Consider the following 19,447-nt stretch of genomic DNA (forward strand, 5'->3'; position numbering starts at 1 on the left):
ATACAAACAATAGTCTAAATTAAAGAACTAAAAAGGAGGGAGATACCCGTTAGCCTTTTGAGTTCGAATTCATTTCAAATTTGATCAGAAGTCAATTATTGGCCCTAATATATTTTAGGTTTCCCCATATTTTCCCACTTTTCATTTTCATTTTTATTATTTGTGAGGTGGGGTTCCTATCTGGGACGCATATTTGTTCATCAATTAAAAAAAAACAAGGTTTTTCTATTCTTATTGCTACTGTCACCTTGTGATAAACAGCATAAACATTTGGATATTTCTAATATATTTTAGCCAGAGCATCCACAGCAGTGGACTCCCACATGCATGTTGATAGCGAAATCCCATACAATAATTTAGCGCACAGAAATAGGAAGCTCATAAATTATTTCATCTCTTTTATTATATTAATTATAAGCTGAGAGAAATTAAGAAGAGAGGGCACAAACACAATCTCTCCTCTCATTGCCTACGCCGAAACACTAAATTGGCCAAAGACTCAATTAGAGGTAGATTAACAAGTAATTAAGAAAGAAATTAAAACCCTAAATACTAGGAACAAAGACCTGCCAGATTTTGATGTCAGAGTCCAAACTACCACTGTAAATAATACAAGACATGTTAGATGAGCTGCAATGGTCATCATCAACTGCAGCAGTTAAACACTTGACAGGACCATTATGCCCTTCCAAAACTGCTAAGCACGTGTAGCTTCTATCAACCCCTCTCCAAATTCTTATGCTTTTGTCTGCGGAGCCACTGCAGACTAAGTCAGAAACCACAGCCAAGCACAAAATTGACTTTGTGTGCCCTCTAAGCGCACCCACAACCTCCATGTGAGCCTCACCTTCCTTCTTCTCCCACACCAGAATGGACCTGTCGCATGCCCCCGAAAACAACACACAGCCATCTCTGCTCAGAGCAAGCGCATTCACCCCAGAATTGTGCTTCTCTAATGTGGCAACTAAAGAATGTTTCTTTTCTCCCAAGTCTTTTCTCCACACCTTGATTCTTTTGTCCGCTGATCCAGTGTAGACATCTCCATCGTTTGATGATGTGACTGCGTTTATCGCATCATCGTGCGCGTTCCTTACTGACTCCAGGCATTTGAAGTCTGTTGTGCTCCAAACCTTGAGCGTTCGATCCCACGAAACGGAGTACAGAAGCTGCTCATCACTTGATAAGGCCAGGGCAGACACAGTGTCCACATGATGAACCCATGTGCACTTCTTGTGCCTTCTTATTTGGACATGGTTATTGGGCATCAGGAGCTTCGCAGCGCGGTCGCCAAGCGTTGGAAGCGTGGCTAGCCGCGAGCACTTTTGGCGATCTTGCTCGTGGTGGGTGTTGATTTTCCACACTCTGATTTTGTGGTCTTGATGAGCACTGAAGAGCTTGTCACCTGAGATTGCTAAGGACTTCACGGCACCCTTTCCAGCAGCCACCATGTTGTGATCAAGAGTTGGGTTTTCGCTGTCGACTTCGTGTAAAGAGTTGCACCTCCATGACCTGATTTCTCCGTCGGAAGAGCCCGTGTAGATGAAGTTCCCAGCTAGGGTGAGGGAGGATGTGTAGGAGTTTTGGCCTTGCAAAGTGGTGAGGCAGTGGTGGCAGGGTTTTGATTGATTGTGGGATTGTGAGGCAAGGGAAGGAACTGACTGGAGGCTTGGCTGAGAAGAAATGTAAGACAAATCTTCTTGGTCATGAAGATCACTGCTTGAATAATACTGATAGGATTGGTGGCATTCCATGGCTCATGTTGGAGAAGGAGTGTGAAAAGAAAGTGAATTATTATATAGAGGGTAGAGAGAATATGGGAGCATTTTAGGAGGCCTATTTAAAGATATAAAATAATAGATTCTATGTTGGCAAAAAGTGAAGAAGCAATATATTGTTGGGCCTGTTTGTTTATTAGGTGGGTGGAGAAGCACAGGAATTAGTTTTCTGCACTGTGATTTGGCATCCATGATTTTTATCAAAACCAGCATTTCCTCTGTCACTCTAAACTTTAAAGCAGGGGCAGCCTGGGACAGAATCAGATGGTTCTGTACCAAAGTTTTTGGCCACCATTTGATTGATGAGATTTGTATCCATATCATTGAGCCAAGCACTCCACTAAATTTATATAAAAATAAATCCCTTTTTTGGTGGAGAAATTAAGCTAGATTCATCCAATCAAATCCCTCCACCTACAACAATATTGGTCTGTGATTAACCCAAGTTTATGGTCTGATTGCCACCTAATTAAATATGATTAGATGAATTAATCTTTCTGCTGAAGACATGTGGAGATGAACAGAGTCTTCCACTTCACATGCAAATGCAACTATATGCTGATTTCATTTTATGGGGTTTTTTTGCCTGAAAAAATTATCAAACCACCTGCAGAAGAGAAAACAAGACAGAAAGTTGATCGATTGGTTAACTAGGTTTGTGAAGCCCCATGTGACTTTGGCTTTGGCATAATTGCTTGCTTGATGGTCTATTTCAATTGGCTCATTCATTCTTGCTAGCAATATGGTTTTTTTTTGTTGCTATTCAACCTCTTTTTTTTTTTTTCTTTCCCTGAAGATGCAATCAGATAGGCAAGGAGGGCCCCTGAAGAAATGGGAACCTTTGGACCTGTCAAAGAATGATAAGCGTTTTGTGCTTTCTTATATTGGTCGCTATCATCTTGTAGGTACAATTTTATTTTATTTTCATCTTTTTGCTACCAAATCATATAGTCCTTTTGGCGCATTTAAATTGTACACCCTATGACATTGACTTGCCCTCTCACCTCAATGGAGCTTTAGGGAGAGTGTAGAGGTAGAAGGTAGGTTGTAAAGAAAAGAGCTAATAAGAAGAGAATGAGAATGATGTTTTTGGATGCTAATTGTGCTTTGTATGCAAAGACCATTGGCTTATCGTTTATGCACGTCTAATGGCAAAGATGTATATAATTTATGTTAATTCTTTTTCTTTTCTTTCTAAAATTGTAAAACTCGAGAAAATAATGAAAACGGGAGTCACAATTTCACGATCGTATCAAGTACGAGTAGTTGATTTTTGTCTTAAATCAATTTTCTACAATGCATTAGAAAATTTTATGAATGGTTTGAAAATCATTGCGAGAGTAGTTGGCAGTCGTGTTCATGAACTATAAGAAAAGTCTCTCACTGCCTCTTTGCAGTCGTGTTCAATGTACAATAGTACTTTCATCAAAAGAAGGGCAAAAGTATGTATTATGAAGCTTTTTTTTTTCTTTTCATTTCAATTGCGAGATTATAGTAAACCCTTCCATTTATATTTATACTAATTAAACAGCTTTTGGTGGGACTGAAGGAAGGGACCAATTTCCTTTGAAGGAATGAAATCTTATTAATTATGAGTGTGATGAAAGCAACTTGTGGAAGTGGAATATATGTTCATATTCAGCAAAAGCCTTACCCACCTGCTTTGGTTTGGTTTTCTTTAACTTTCAGTTGCATACATCATTATGATGCCTAAATAATGGGGTCTTCCCAGCACTAAATGCTATGACCTGAAACATATTACTGATACAATCCAACTTACTACTCTACACACCCTGTATCCATATTTGTGTGTTGGTCGGTCCCATGCATTCTATATGAAGACAATGGCTATCGGCTCATCAACCATTCATCATTTTATGCATCTTCCTGTTCTTCGCCATTCATCATTCATGTCGGAGCAATGTTAAGGTCAGTCGTGCATGCAATACGTGAATGGATTTAACTGCTTGAGCCGTGTTAAGCTCAATGGCACACGCATTTGTTCGTTTATACTCTATCGATCCCAACATTCTCCATAACATTTTATACATGGAACCCGATAAAAAAGGCTTTCCTCTTATTGGGTTTCATTACAATAAGGTCCAAGTCTCCCATACCATTTTAGCATCACAACAGTCCAATAGCAATGAATATTTCAAACCCAATCCACCCAACCCATTAACTTCGGATTTTAAAAGGAAAAAAAGTGTTCAATTCCTAAGAGAAATGTGATATTTGAGATTCACATTAATATTGCGGGTTTTTTACTTTTTGAATTTTATTACAAAAGAACCGGAGGATATATAATTTTATTTTTTTTCTTGGTCTCACCGAAGGGGAGAATCATATAAACAAAAACAAAAATAAAATCATACAAAACAGAAGAAAACAAAAATAAATAAATAAACTGAAACAAGCAACGACTCTGCCTCGCGCGCTCTCTCACCAGCCGGCCTTCAATTTTGTCTCATAGTCGTCATCTTCCTTCAAGTAACCAGTATAATTGACCAGTAACCAACCACCATTGCAGTTAGCTTCCTCTGTTCCTCACTCTGCCTCTCTAAGCCTCCAATGGCCTCCAAATTTCCCGCCTTTTCTCCAACGGTCACAATAATCTTTTTCTCCCTCTGCTGTGCCCTCTTGCTCAACTTAGCTCACTCCTCCGCCATGGGAATCGGCTACATTTCGCGCCTTCTAGAAATTCAGGACCGCGAGAGGGCCCCATCATATGTCCAAGTCGCCGCCGCTCGTGGAGTCCTTCGCCGCCTCCTTCCTTCTCACTCTTCCAGCTTCGACTTTCAAATCGTCTCCAGGGTACTAATTTCAAACTTTGAAATGTTTCATCTTTTTTTAAAATTTTCCGAATCCAGCAAAGGTACAATTTTTATTTTTAAGACTTTTCAATTCAATTAAAGATTATTATTATTTCTCTAGGTTTGCACAATCGTTTTTTATATACGGTTTATTTAATTTGCAGGAGCAATGTGGGGGTGCATCTTGCTTTATGATCAAGAACCATCCTTCTTTCCGTAGACGAGGAGATCCTCAAATTCTGTATGTTGGCATTTCTCTCTTTTGTGAACACTTGGAGATTCAGATCAAACGAAAAAGAAACCCATGTACTACAATAATCTATTAGCTGAAGTTGTATGCTTGACACAATTTCACGTGACTTTCAAATTTCAAAACTTTTTATTAGAATTTCTGGGGTCACTGGAGTGGAGATTTTGGCTGGTCTGCACTGGTACTTGAAGCATTGGTGTGGATCACATATATCATGGGATAAAACTGGTGGCGCGCAACTATTTTCAGTGCCGAAAGCAGGGTTACTCTCCCGGGTACAAGATGCTGGCATTTTGGTCCAGAGACCTGTTCCTTGGAACTACTATCAGAATGCCGTTACTTCTAGCTGTAAGCTTCTTGTGTTTACTTTTCCACAGTGGTTGTGAAATATTTTTGGCTTCCAATCTTGGAGCTTTGCTTTTGATAAATTGCAAATGATTTTTCTTGTTATCAAATATTTTTTTTGGGGGTAAGATTCTTTTGCTTGGTGGGACTGGGAAAGATGGGAAAAGGAGATTGATTGGATGGCCCTCCAGGGGATCAATTTGCCTCTAGCATTTACAGGGCAAGAGGCTATTTGGCAGAAAGTTTACCTGGTGATTTTCTTTGTTTCCTTTATTTTCCCCATTTCCCCCTTGTTAGCAGTAATGAATCAATCCACAGTTTTTTTCGTTTTGATAATGTGTTATTTATCCTCTAGCAGAAATTTAACATAAGTAAATCAGATTTGGATGATTTTTTTGGAGGCCCCGCTTTCCTTGCATGGTCTCGTATGGGAAATTTGCATGGGTCAGTTTTCTGATCTTGCTTTAAAGACTAGTTGGATGGAAATAATCTTCCTTGATAATTAAAATACTTTTCGCAGATGGGGTGGACCTCTACCACAAAGTTGGTTAGATCAACAACTGATTCTGCAGAAGAAAATTCTTGTCAGAATGTATGAACTTGGAATGACTCCAGGTACTAATTATCACAACTCATCTACCCTTAAATACTTCGTAATTTTAAGCTACTCTTTCAACGGGGAAGAAATAGGACAGTAACACTCTTGATTTCTTGATTTCTGTTTCTCAGTCCTTCCAGCCTTTTCTGGAAATGTTCCGGCAGCACTAAAAACTATATATCCATCAGCAAAGATAACACGCTTAGGAAATTGGTAAGTAAGTACTAATATGTTCTAATGATGTAATCCACCTCATAAGTTCCTGCCCTGTTGCTTTCAAGTGCTTTAATTGGTAGGTGTTCTAAATGACTCATTTCATTCAGGTTTTCTGGAAATGTTCATTCAATTCCTTTATACCAACTTAACTATGTAGGTTTCTGTATATATTGAATACTTCATTTATTTAAAATTTTCCAGTTCTGCTTCAGGTTTTCAGTTAAGAGTGACCCCAGATGGACCTGCACTTACCTGCTTGATGCAACTGATCCCTTATTTGTTGAGATTGGGAGAACATTCATCGAGGAACAACTAAAAGGTTGGTCACCTGCGTCCTGTTCCTCCCCTTTTACATTTGTGCATGTAAGATTTGTGCTAAACACTACTTCTGTTCTAATTTCTTCTCATTGTTGGATTATTTGTTTGGTCAGAATATGGAAGGACCAGTCACATATACAACTGGTATGAGGCTTCCTTCACTGACCTTCTTTAAAAGCTCATTCTTCTATTCTCTGATAATCCTTGACATCTGCTAGATAATATTTGTTCAACTGGCCATTCTAGCTTGAAATGATCCCTTTCCAATATAAAACCAATTTTGCGATAGGATAAGTAGGTATAATATTAGTAATTTACAATTTCCAGAGTATGATTTAGAATAGTAAGTGTGCTCCAATGAGATTATTATCTCAATTCTGTCAAATATATATAGAAAATCTCAGATGTTTCATTATTTATGTTTCCCGAATAATTGCACCGAGTTAAATCCAAAACTATGTTCCCCTTTTCATGTTTTACTGAACCTATTGCAGTGATACTTTTGATGAGAATACTCCACCTGATGATGATCCAGAGTACATCTCTTCATTAGGTGTAGCAATCTTTAGGGGAATGCAAAGTGGAGATAATGATGGTGTGTGGCTAATGCAGGTAAAAGAAATGATATCTTTAAGTCTTGCTGAGTACATCTTTTATGGCAAAATGGTTAGTTACAATGGAAGTCCAATTCAATGCAGTTATGCACTAGACTTTCACTTTGTTTTGGTATGCTACTGAGTATACTTTTAACTCTTCAGGGGTGGTTATTTTCATACGATCCGTTCTGGAGGCCTCCACAAATGAAGGTTATATTTATAATTTATTTGCTTTCACTGTGTGGCTTTCTTGTTATCCATGATTCAATTCAGCAACACTACGCATTTGATCACACAAATGGTTCTAAACTATGTGAAACTCTAAATGATAACAATTCGTATTATGTAAATAAGCTCTTGATAGGAACAACCAAAGTCTTAGTAGCCTAGGCATTATGAACGAAAATCGAAATAGAAGTTGAGCATGACTTCATGCAATTTACTTACGGTTAAAATTCAGATACGAAAACTGAATGTAAAATGCACAACTCGTTTCAATCTTGTATTGATAATTTGATACACAACCCATTCTACTTTTTTATCTTTGCTATTACCATCTTTCTCTGCTTTGGTTGACAGTGAAATGTGCTTGTTTTCAGGCACTTTTACAGTCTGTTCCTGCGGGGAGGCTGGTAGTCCTCGATCTGTTTGCTGAAGTGAAACCCATATGGATTACTACAGAGCAGTTTTATGGTGTTCCTTACATATGGAAAGTCATATGTCCATTTTGAAGATTAAGTTGCTATAAAGTCCTTTTTTTTGGGGTCAAATGCTATAAAGTCCTTTTGTGTATACTAAAGAGGGACATTTTAAGTTCATCCATGCTGTTTTGTTCTTCCCATCTAGATTCTTATTTGATTTGTTTGATTTCTGCATTACAGGTGTATGCTGCACAATTTTGCAGGAAACGTTGAAATGTACGGAGTTTTGGATGCGATAGCGTCTGGACCAATTGATGCTCGTACAAGTGAAAACTCAACAATGGCATGTTTATCCATCCATAAATTTTTTGCTTATAATGAAGATATTATAAATTGTTTGTTAATCTTCCATTAGGCTCTGCAGCCACACAATGTTAAATTCCTTTGTTTAAATTAACTTATTGGTCTTATTCTAGTCTCCTCTGATACTTGATAGATTTAAAAAATGATATATTTCATACTGTATCTATTACTTTTCTGAAGGTTGGTGTCGGAATGTCAATGGAAGGTATAGAACAAAACCCGATTGTTTATGATCTCATGTCTGAGATGGCCTTTCAACACAACAAAGTTGATGCTAAGGTAACGTCAAGTTATTTCCTAATCCTGTTGAAATTTAGGACACCTACTGTTTTCATTTCCCTCTACCATCACCCTATAGTTGTGATTTGTATTGTAACTGATGAGTAGGGGGGATGATTTGCAAATAAAATTTAAAAACTATTCATTCCTTCCTATTTCAGGCCTGGATTGATCAATATTCTGCAAGACGTTATGGCCGTTCAGTTCCTTCAATACAAGATGCCTGGAATATATTATATCACACCCTCTATAACTGCACCGACGGTGCCTATGTAAAGTTCCCTATATTCTTTTGCATATCTTCATCTGTAAGATTGCGTTGGCATGATCTTGTTCCCACACATCTTTTCCTATGAAAACAGGACAAAAATAGGGATGTAATTGTGGCATTTCCCGACGTTGATCCATCCTTTATATCAATACCACCTGAAGCGTTTCAACCAAATGAGAACCCAGTGGCAGGGAGAGCAGTTCTAAAGGAAATAACCGATTCATTTGACCAACCTCATTTATGGTATTCAACATCTGAAGTGATACATGCTTTAGATATTTTTATTGCAAGTGGAGATGAACTCTCAGAAAGTAGTGCTTACAGGTTAGCCCTTTTTACTCTCAACTGGTACCACATACACAACTCTTTACAGTGTCCGTTGTACTTAAAATTTTCATTTTAATTAATTTTATTTGCCATTTTAACTGGTCTCAGGTATGACCTTGTGGACCTGACTAGACAAGCTTTAGCTAAGTATGCAAACCAGCTATTTCTAAAGGTCATAGAAGCTTATCAGTTTAATGATGCCATCGGAGTGGCTCGCCGCAGCCAGAAGTTTTTGGGTCTAGTTGAAGACATGGACACACTCTTAGCCTGCCATGATGGATTTCTCCTAGGACCTTGGTTAGAAAGCGCAAAGAAACTCGCCCAAGATGAAGAACAGGAAAAGCAGGTTTGAATCCCAATTGAACTATCATCTAACAAAACTCATGTCATCAAAAAAGACAAAACTTAAAGAATTGATTTGATATAAAATGCAGTTTGAATGGAATGCTAGAACTCAGATAACTATGTGGTTTGACAACACAAAGGAGGAAGCAAGTCTGCTTCGCGACTATGGTATGACAAATGGTGACGCCTTAAGAATTCATATCCTGCAATCTTTTACTGTAGAAACATTGAACTGTCTGTCTGCATGCAAATATTGCTGTAAAACTGGTGTTTTTTTTTTCTTCATGTAGGAAATAAGTATTGGAGTGGGCTTCTGCGAGATTATTATGGCCCTCGAGCAGCTATATATTTTAAGTATTTAACACAAAGCTTGGAGTGGGGCAGTGAGTTTCGGTTGAAGGACTGGAGGAGAGAGTGGATAAAGCTTACAAATGATTGGCAAAACAGCAGGAAGGAATTTCCTGTGAAAAGTAGTGGAAATGCTCTCAACACGTCCAGATGGCTTTTTGATAAGTATTTAGGATCAAGTGCTGAAAACATACAATCCCGGCATGGAGCTGCCACTGAGATTGTAATATAATATATTTGGATTGGAAGACTTCGTGAGTAATTTACAACTCATTTTAATTTTAAATAAAGTTGTAGAAAACTTATACAACTTAAAAAGGTATTAGTGTTGTTCAATTTTTACCATTGCTTGCACAAAATGGAAATCTCCTGATTGACCTTTTCTTTTATTTATTTTATTTTGCTTTCTTTCTTTGGTGAAATTTAACCCATTTCGGTAACAGAAGTATTGAAGTCACATTTACCCTATTTCTATAATAGCCTAATCATAAGCAATTGGGTTTTTTATTTATTTATTTATAACAAATTGAGATTTTCAGGAGTGAAATTCGAATTCAGATGTAAAGGGGCAGCCATAGTGGCTTAACCAACTAATCTGAAATATGATGCATCATGCATGGTCAATAGATTCAATTCCTATCCATCGTTTGTCCTATTTTATTTTCATTATTTATAAGTAAATATGCCATAAATTAATTGTTCATTTTGATACTTTTCTTCCAAATAGTTAGTTCGAATCTCTCATCGCACAAACACACAAACACTTACATATTCCGTGAATATAAGCAATCTTTACTAATCACATGAGAAACAATTTAAACTACAAGATCAATCTTTTAATTTGGCCAAAGTTATTATTATTATTTTTTGGTAAAGATGCTTTATTAAATATCATAAGAGTATACAGCAGAGAGAATGACAACATCCAAAATCAGAAACAAGAGCATGATCTTAAAAAGATTTGTGGTCTGAAACAATAAACTACTGCCCAAAACAATACATCAAGCTAAACTGGATGGAGCAATAATGGGCTCGTTAAAACTTTGCCTTTAAAAGCCCCCAAATGAAGGAAAATCCATTTAAAGAAAAAGAGGAATGTGTAAATGTGTTCTTTTCATTATTTTTCTCAGAAACCAAACATAGCTTTCTTTTCTGTTCCTCTCTCTCTCTCTCTTTGGGGTTTTCTTGAATCATTCAAGTTGAATGTGTAAATGTGCAACGTTTTTTTGCAGGAAATCTGCCCGTACTGATATCACATAGCTGGATCAATCTGACTTCAGGTTAACCTCTCTGTTTCTCTCTAAGTACTCATGGATTCATATTGCCAATTCTTCCAGCTCTGTTTGTATGCATACAAAACTATTTGTTTTTTTATTTATTTATGCGACATGGACATAATTGTTGCTGATATTTTTGTTTTTTGTTTTTTTTTTAAAGTCGACTGCCTAGGGTCTCCATTTTATATAAATCTCTGTATATAATATATATATATATATATTGGTCAAGATATATTTTTAAATTGTACTATAGTCAACATTAATAATATTAGGCCCAAGTATTGGTTATAAAAAAAAAACCCAATTATTCACTTTAAAACTAAAAAGAGAAAACTTAATATAAAAAGGAAACGTAGTTTAATCAGGTAACCTACTAGCACATACCTTAACCCAAAAAAAAAAAACTAGTTGCATAAATATATGCAGAGCTCTACAAAAGGAAAAGAAACAAAAAAACAAGCACTTTATTGAATATCAGCATATATGAAATCTACTGTGCTCGACGTAAGGAAAAAAAAAGCACTTTATTGGAACATGTAGAAAGAAGGTTTTCAAAGTTGAAGTTGATCAAATTTTACCTTCGGTCAACTATGTCACAAGAAAGATAAAATGGTTTAGCTATGTAATTCATTGAAAAAGACATTGTAGAAAAACTTAATTATGTAAAATTAATTGATATTTTTGCATCAAAAAATGTAAAACGAGTGATATTTTGATTAATTTAATAAAGTTATATGAATTATATTTTTTATGTTTATTTTTAGGTTACAATTGTGACTTTTAGTTCATAATTTTTTTATATAAAAAAAAATCATATAAGTATATCTATATATAAAGCAAAAGGCAGAGAATGATGAAACATTCAAAATGCCAAAAAATGTCATTGGTTAATGCAAACATTTTCACACTTTTGCATATTAAAAAAAATTAAAACTAAAAGAAAAATCAGATAATGTATCATATTTTTTATGGAACACAACTACCCATTATCTTTTTTAATTCTAAAATAAATTTAAATTTTTTTTAAAAAAGCATTTCGCAGGCGCTGAAGAGTGTACGGAGACACTAGTATATATATATAGAGAAAAAGTGGAAGGCCACATTTTGGTGGTTCTTCTAGGGCCTCCAAAACCTTAGAACCACCGCTGATTTATAGTACAAACGAGTAAACCCTAATCAAGCACATTAAAGTTTGGAAATTCTAATTGTGGAAGGTGTGCAAAATTATAAGCTTAGGTATAATTTCATAGCTTCAGTTTAATCCTCTTTCATTAATGTTATACATTCATGATTGACACATCGCAGGGAGGGTGTTAAAGTGCTGACAATGACATTGAGAGGGTGTCTTTGTAACTGAAGTTTGTAATGCACATCGTTATAGATGCTTACCCACCAACGAATTCCATTAACACTCAGAAATCTAGAAGATTGATTGAAAATCAGAGAGTATGTCTTCGGAACTAAGTTTATATCTCCCAACCATCTATCTGTCTTTTGAGGGGGTTTATGTTTTTTTTTTTTTTTCATCTATTTTCTGTCTTTGGTTCAACAAATACAACCCATATTCTGAAATCTGGTTAACCAAGCAAATACAGACCACAATATACACACAGAAAAATATGTCTCAAATCAATCACCAAATAAGAAACACAGATGTTTCGGCGAAACAAGCATATGCGACACCAAAGTGCCCACCATGCCATGAATCCTTTTGGCACTCTTCTCTCTTGCAGTCCCTCCATCAAAGCAACCATTGGTTTCAACCGTAATTACTAGACAAACAAAATCCAAGACTAAGAAGTTCAGTTTATTACTCAACATATGGAGCATCAACACACTTCTTGCACTTGTGACAGTTTTTGTGCCCTTGTTGGCCGATGAGGGCACAAAAAACCACATAGCAAATCACCCAAACTGTACCAAAAAATTTGACATGACTGATAAAGGACCTAGATTAAATCGGTTTTCCCAATGGAAACAAAAAAAATATATTCAGGTATCACAGCTGCAGGTAGCTTAGGCATCGAGAAACTCTTCTTCCTCCCATATATTTTTCCTTTTCCCTTTCAAAATATCTCCAAGTAATTTAATTACGAGTGATGTGAGGATGGTAACTTACCTTGCACTTTGTTTCTACACTCTCCTTCTCTTCTTCGGGTTCAAAATCCTCGCACTCACTTAGTCAAAATAATCATAAACCATGTTACATACAAAATGTAAGAGAATCCAAATGTTATAGATGAAAACACAAAAATGTGAAGGAAACTTACGGTGCGAAGCTGAATGTAATATAGAAAGTACCAGAGTGACTAACATCCACATGAAAAACAGTTGAATCTAAGGTCTTGATACAACTTCCTTCTTCTCCAACAACAATTTGAAACGTGGTTATACAAAGATATTGACGACAATCAATTTCATCGTTCTGGGCAGTTCGGATATGACAAAAATCATTGTTCCCCAAATGAACCAAATACTCTGTTTGCTTAGCACCACATGTAAATGGCCCACCCCGAACCTCCAGGCCCTGCAATCTTAATGGTGCGTTTAGTGAACAAGCAAAATCACCTTCATCCATCTTTAAGAAGAAGGAGAATGCTAGAATGTTCGTTCCATATTGAGATAAGGCATAGATAGTCTTGCCTACAACCACGGCCCTCCCTCGGAAAGGAACAAAAGCATAAGTGTCAATTTTCACTTCACGCCATACACTTGTACTCACATGAAAAGCTGCGACTTTGAACCGCCGCTCATTGCAGTCACACATTGAAAACAAAATAAAGCCATAGCAAACGGCATGACCAACTATATGCATATTGGCAGGATACGTAGAATAAAATGGAAAATTAGGCAGAGGCGTCCACAGATTTGTAGCAGGATCGTAACTGTCAAAGGATAGTTTTTCGGGGTGTACTGGAGCTGCAAGATGATAAAGTTTCCCATACGCAGAAACAATGACCCCAGCCCGCTTAGAAGCTCCCGGGGGCACAAATGAAGCCACTGACAAACTCTTCGTGTTAATAGCATATCCATGCAGTGTCTTGTGCGTAATATCGTTCTCTAGGAGTATAAATAACTGGGAGCGGCTGAAAATCCTCGCCGTCTGAATCGCATAACGACCAAATAACTTGACTATAGGTTCAAGTAGTTGGGGTTCATGAGTGACTCCTTCTCTTCCGGCACCACCGCCCCTATGGTCTTCTCCTCCTCGTTTTAATTTTATTTCAAATACTGCACCACTGTATGGGGGTTCAACATACTTCACCACTACAAACATAGAACTGGCTTTCCCCTGATTTGCCATCCTCGATGTATGGTCCCCCACCATGGGCATGCTGGACAGAGATATATATATAGAACATGTCATGTTAATATTTTCAAACACCTAGCTACCTAGAGAGAATAATTAATCAAGCAAGGTCAAAGCCACAACGAGAGAAAACTTAAGCAAACAGTGGGGGAGAGAGAGAGAGAGAGAGAGAATTTATGTAAAACAAACATTAATCCAGTAAGCCATGCCGCTGACTGACCTTGGGTAAGGATTAACAATGTTGTTGTCGTTGTTTGTACTGTTGTAGACAATCAGCGGGATATTTGGAGAGGTCGTTTCTTCTATTAGGCGAATCACCTCCTTTCTCAGTTTGTATTTCTCGAGATCAACGGCGTTTATGGCTTCCCTGATCTCCCGAAACCAGGCGTAGAGCTCATCTCGCCGTACAGTCATCTTTATTAGTTGGTCCTGAAGATCTTCAGCCGAGGTGAGCTCAGCAACGAGACTCTCCATGATAGTATAGGAGGCTCTATTCTGCTCTCGTACGAGTTAGAACGTTACCTTAACCCAAACCCTAACCCTAAATTCAATTCAATTCATATGATTATATAAGCCTATAAGGGTTGGTTTCAAACAAGCTTAAGGAAACGCGGATTGTCTGTCCTGTCATATATATGCAATCCAATCCTCCTTTCTTTTTTGGTTGCCGTCTGAATGGCCCAAAAGACCTAGCTAGCCTCTCGACAGAGGCAGGCTCTTTATTCTAAGTTTGGAGTTTACGTTTTATACAACATCCCTTTTTTAACTTTTTTTCTTCCCTTTTTGTTTTGGATCCAATATCCTTATTTACCAAAAGAAAAATCCAACATCCCTTTGCGTTTGAAATTAACGTACCAAACCGTAAAAACCTTCTGCCGGTGCATACCCAACCCTAAATTCTCTTGTGCTTCAATTTAGCAGCAAAGGCCTATAATGGAGGGTAGGAATAAATCCCAAGCCTTCGCCTCCGCTGAGCTCACCTCGGGTGAAGATGTTGAGGACCTTCAGGGCAAGTTATCGGAGATCGAGAAAGCTCTAGCCGAGGCTGTTGGCCGGCGAGCCCAACTGGATCGTTTGTGGACATCAGTTTTGGAGGAGCTTCGCCCACTACGCGACAGAGTTGCTAGCGCCAAAATTGCTAGCGCGATTGTTGCTAGCGCCAGAGGAGCTTACCGAAGGTCAATGACTTGGTGGTTTTAATTTTTGTTTTGTCTGAGGTTTTCTCGCGTTGCTGCGTCTTTATTCAAAGATTCTCGCTTAGAAAATAACCAGCTTCTTCTAGTACATAAATAATATTCTTAAATTTGAATTGGTATATGAATCTATGCACGATTGTCTGGAACGTTGTTTCGACTACTAACTTGATTTGTTCTCTCTCTCTCTCTCTCTCTCTCTCTCTCTCTCTCTCTCTCTCTCTCTCTCTCTCTCTCTCCAGCTTTCCCGCGGAGGGTGAAGCTAGAGCTGTGTTTTTAGTGGTGTCTTTTACTGGCGGCAAATATAGTGGAGCATTATATGAAGTAAAATTTAATAAAAAAGGAGAATATGTTGGTGGAGGAGTTAGTAATGAACCCCCACCTCTTGAACCCCCACTTCTTGAACCTGTAGCCAATTTCCCCGGTGGTTATATTATTCGGGGTGCGAGGATTTTCAACCGTGCCAAGTTATACCTACTTCCAGAGGAAACTATCGATGAAATTTTTGAACTTGAGAATCCCAAGTCACTGGATGGGTTTATGTTTGACACAAGTGCTGGGTCATTGCTACCTTTGAAGCCCCCTAAAGGTCCTAGGCCTTTTGGAGCTCTGGTTTCTGCGTATGGGAAACTCTATTATCTTGCATCTCCAAAATGCGACAGTTCACTTCCGGAGCCGTTCTTTGAGATGTATGATCCTTCTATTGATCGATGGGACGAAGTGCCTTGTTCTTATCCATTTATATGTGAGTATTGGGCTGAGTATTGGGACGATTTAGATATAGTTGGTTATGTTGTTTGCTATGGATTTATTTTGTTTTCAATGTGTGACCTCAATCAATCCCGTGCCCAAGTCATGGCTTTTGATGTAAGTACAAATAAATGGCATCAAGTGAAAGTTGATGGCATTCCTTTTCGGGGGAGGGGTGTGGTTGTAGGTAAAACTATCTATGCCTTATCTAGTATAGGGATTATGGCATTCACTGTTAAGATGGATGAAGGTGATGAAGGTTGTACTGCCTGTTCACTAAGCAAACCTTTAATATTACCTGGACTGGAGATTATTGATTGGCCATTTAAATATGGTTTGACAGAATATTTGGTTCATTTGGGAAACCATGATTTTTGTCATGTTCGGACTGGCGAGCAGAAAAATTGTACTGATCGTCAGTATATTTGTATCACCATGTTTCAAATTGTTGTTGGAGAAGGAGGAAGCCATATCAAGACCTTAAATTCAACTATTTGTGCTGTGGATGTGAAGGACTCTATTTCTTTCTCACTCAATTTCAGCTTCTCACCGTAAGTTTCCTTCATGTTTCTTGTGTTTTCATATATAACATTAATTGTTTAAGTTTGGATTAGGTTACATGTGCATGTAATGTGACCTTTATATTGTTTCTGATTATTGTGACTCAGTGAGAGCGATGATTTTGAACCGGAAGATGAAAGAATGACTGCTATGAAGGCGAGAAGTATAAAAGCAGAAATAACAAGCACGAAAAAAGCCAAGCAGCAGGAAAACCGAATTCATGGAAAATGTAAAGAGAATATTACTGAAGAAAGCACTTCCTCTTAACCATTTACCTCTGTTGCTGCTCCACCTGTTGAGTAGTAAAGTGAACTTCTTAGTCTTGGATTTTATTTATCTTGTAAATTACGATTGAAACCAGTGGTTGCTGATTTTGAACAATGCTTTGATGGGGGGATTTACGAATAGATTTGGGGAAGGCGATGATTTGTAGCTCAATTTTGATTACTAACTCATGTTGCTGCTTAATATTGCTGACTGCTGTTATGGTGATTGAATTCTCAAATGAATTGCTGACTGCTGTTAAGGTTGTGTTGAAGATTTAGTTTACATTAAAAGCCAATTAAGAGAGAGGCAAAGCAAGAGAGAAGAGTGACAGGGCTGGGTTTGGGTAGGAAAATCAATTTGTTGGCTTCAGAAGGAGGAGGTGGGGTTGGTTGTTCGGTTTACGCCTGAAGAGTTGTCTCCAATTAAGAAATTCCAAGATCTGAGATATGATGCTCCCTCTGCAAATGTGTCAAGCTTTGGTCTCCAATCATAGTCTCTCAAAAAGGCTAAGTCAGCATCAGGTTGGTTGGAGCATTTTCAAGAGAAATGTTAAATTCAACACGAGACTCATTTCAATCGAAATGTTAAATTCTACGCGAAGTAATATTTCTCTCTTGCTATTTTTTTAGTTGTTTGACTTTGTGACATTATTTCATTATTTTACTATTTTTTTTCAGTTAATGAACTTAGAAAGTAATCAGTCAATAAACACTATGTAATAAAATAATATTTTAATACTTAGTGACACCCACCTCACCGCCCACCGCCACAACTAAAGGCGAAAATTTTTATGAAAACATGTCTTACTAGTGATGACGCAATATTAAAAGCATGGTTTTGGAAATTTATAAAGCAAAAGGAGAGTTTCCTCCAAATTTATTCAGACTGCAAGGGGATTTGGGACTGGGTGATTTGGACTATACAGAAGGCTTTTGGGCTATCGCATATGAGACATTTGATTTCATATTTGAAGATTGGTTAAAAACGAAAGCATGTCGTAGCTCTATCAGGAATCAATTTGGAAATTTAGATCCAGGTGGCGCTCTCAATTGAAGTGAGTAAAGTATTTCATGCTTGTTTTTGGGTCTAGTTGAAGACATGGACACACTCTTAGCCTGCCATGATGGATTTCTCCTAGGAACTTGGTTAGAAAGCGCAAAGAAACTCGCCCAAGATGAAGAACAGGAAAAGCAGGTTTGAATCCTAGTTGAACTATCATCAAACTCATGTCATCAAAAAAGACAAAACTTTAAGAATTAATTGATTTGATATCAAATGCAGTTTGAATGGAATGCTAGAACTCAGATAACTATGTGGTTTGACAACACAAAGGAGGAAGCAAGTCTGCTTCGCGACTATGGTATGACAAAGGGTGATGCCTTATAAGAATTCATATCCTGCAATCTTTTACTGTAGAAACATTGAACTGTCTGTCTGCATGCAAATATTGCTGTAAAACTTCTGTTTTTCTTTTTTCTTGTAGGAAACAAGTATTGGAGTGGGCTTCTGCAAAATTATTATGGCCCTCGAGCAGCTATATATTTTAAGTATTTAACACAAAGCTTAGAGGAGGGCAGTGAGTTTCGGTTGAAGGATTGGAGGAGGGAGTGGATAAAGCTTACAAATGATTGGCAAAACAGCAGGAAGGCATTCCCTGTGAAAAGTAGTGGAAATGCTCTCAGCACATCCAGATGGCTTTTTGATAAGTATTTAGGATCAAGTGCTGACAACATATAATCCCTGAATGAAGCTGCTATTGAGATTGGAAGACTTTGTGAGTAATGTACTACTCATTTTAATTTTAAATAAAGTTTTAGAAAACTTGTACAACTTATAAAAGTACCAGTGGTGTTTAATTTTACCATTGCTTGCATATGGGATTTGATTCAGTTAGCACAAACAGTAGCTCATTCCTTATAACTGGAATGTGTTCTTCCTCTAAGCTTTAAGCTTTTGATTACATCTCCCACCGCTCTCCTCCTGTCCTCAAAGATGAATGCAAGGTTATTGAACCGCCAATAGAGTTTGAATTTTCTGGTGGTAAATTCTCAGTAAAACTACAGGTTTGGGAAAATTATTCAGTGCTATATCTGAGCGTGAAATGGGTATTTGAATTCACGGAATTTGAGCTTACCCTTTGTGAATGTAACCAACGATTTGGTCCTCAATTACAAAGCAAAGGAACTCAGATAAACGAACAATTGGTCTGTTTCTGTTTCGCAGCGGAGAAAATTTATTGTATAACTTATCAAGGAAAGCGCGATTGCAGATTTTGATTTCTTCCGAGTAGCCCTTAAGATCTGAAGGGTCGTCGAGGAGGGTTTCCGGTCTAGATATCCTAACGACGTCGTTCCAAGTGAAGAAATCATCGGAGGCTGAGACTGATGCAAGACGACAAACGAGAACTTCGTAAAAAGCTTACTCGGTGGAACGAACTGGAAATGGTGTTACATACAAGGCCAGAGAGTGCGAAAAGTTTGGCGGTGAAACGTAAGGCCAGAGAGTCATTTTACGCATGTAAGTTGTATCAAGTATCAACCAACTTAACTAATTTGAAAAATCGACGGCTAGGCGGCCGCCTAGGCGTTTTTTTTTTGTTTTTTG

General features: G+C 37.6%; 4 protein-coding genes across 4 annotated transcripts; 3 read left to right on the forward strand and 1 right to left on the reverse strand.

The window, feature by feature from the left end:
- LOC18777486 (protein JINGUBANG) lies at nt 373-2,110 on the reverse strand. Its single transcript, XM_007210863.2, has one exon. The coding sequence runs from the start codon at nt 1,749-1,751 to the stop codon at nt 546-548; it is 1,206 nt and encodes a 401-aa protein (XP_007210925.2). The 5' UTR covers nt 1,752-2,110; the 3' UTR covers nt 373-545.
- LOC18777733 (alpha-N-acetylglucosaminidase) lies at nt 4,113-9,976 on the forward strand. The gene is made up of 19 exons (XM_020563424.1): nt 4,113-4,589; nt 4,753-4,829; nt 4,975-5,186; nt 5,313-5,434; nt 5,542-5,627; nt 5,704-5,798; nt 5,913-5,994; nt 6,210-6,316; nt 6,429-6,459; nt 6,810-6,927; nt 7,074-7,121; nt 7,511-7,620; nt 7,793-7,895; nt 8,096-8,194; nt 8,356-8,466; nt 8,557-8,789; nt 8,901-9,138; nt 9,227-9,305; nt 9,428-9,976. The coding sequence occupies exons 1-19, from the start codon at nt 4,347-4,349 to the stop codon at nt 9,715-9,717; spliced, it is 2,484 nt and encodes an 827-aa protein (XP_020419013.1). The 5' UTR covers nt 4,113-4,346; the 3' UTR covers nt 9,718-9,976.
- LOC109949357 lies at nt 14,925-16,843 on the forward strand. The gene is made up of 3 exons (XM_020564779.1): nt 14,925-15,250; nt 15,508-16,566; nt 16,684-16,843. The coding sequence occupies exons 1-3, from the start codon at nt 15,006-15,008 to the stop codon at nt 16,841-16,843; spliced, it is 1,464 nt and encodes a 487-aa protein (XP_020420368.1). The 5' UTR covers nt 14,925-15,005.
- Nucleotides 17,875-18,682, forward strand: LOC18777174 (alpha-N-acetylglucosaminidase). The gene is made up of 3 exons (XM_020563426.1): nt 17,875-18,037; nt 18,125-18,203; nt 18,327-18,682. The coding sequence occupies exons 1-3, from the start codon at nt 17,942-17,944 to the stop codon at nt 18,578-18,580; spliced, it is 429 nt and encodes a 142-aa protein (XP_020419015.1). The 5' UTR covers nt 17,875-17,941; the 3' UTR covers nt 18,581-18,682.

The sequence above is a fragment of the Prunus persica genome, chromosome G5 (genome assembly GCF_000346465.2).
Source record: "Prunus persica cultivar Lovell chromosome G5, Prunus_persica_NCBIv2, whole genome shotgun sequence".
NCBI classification, from domain to species: domain Eukaryota; kingdom Viridiplantae; phylum Streptophyta; class Magnoliopsida; order Rosales; family Rosaceae; genus Prunus; species Prunus persica.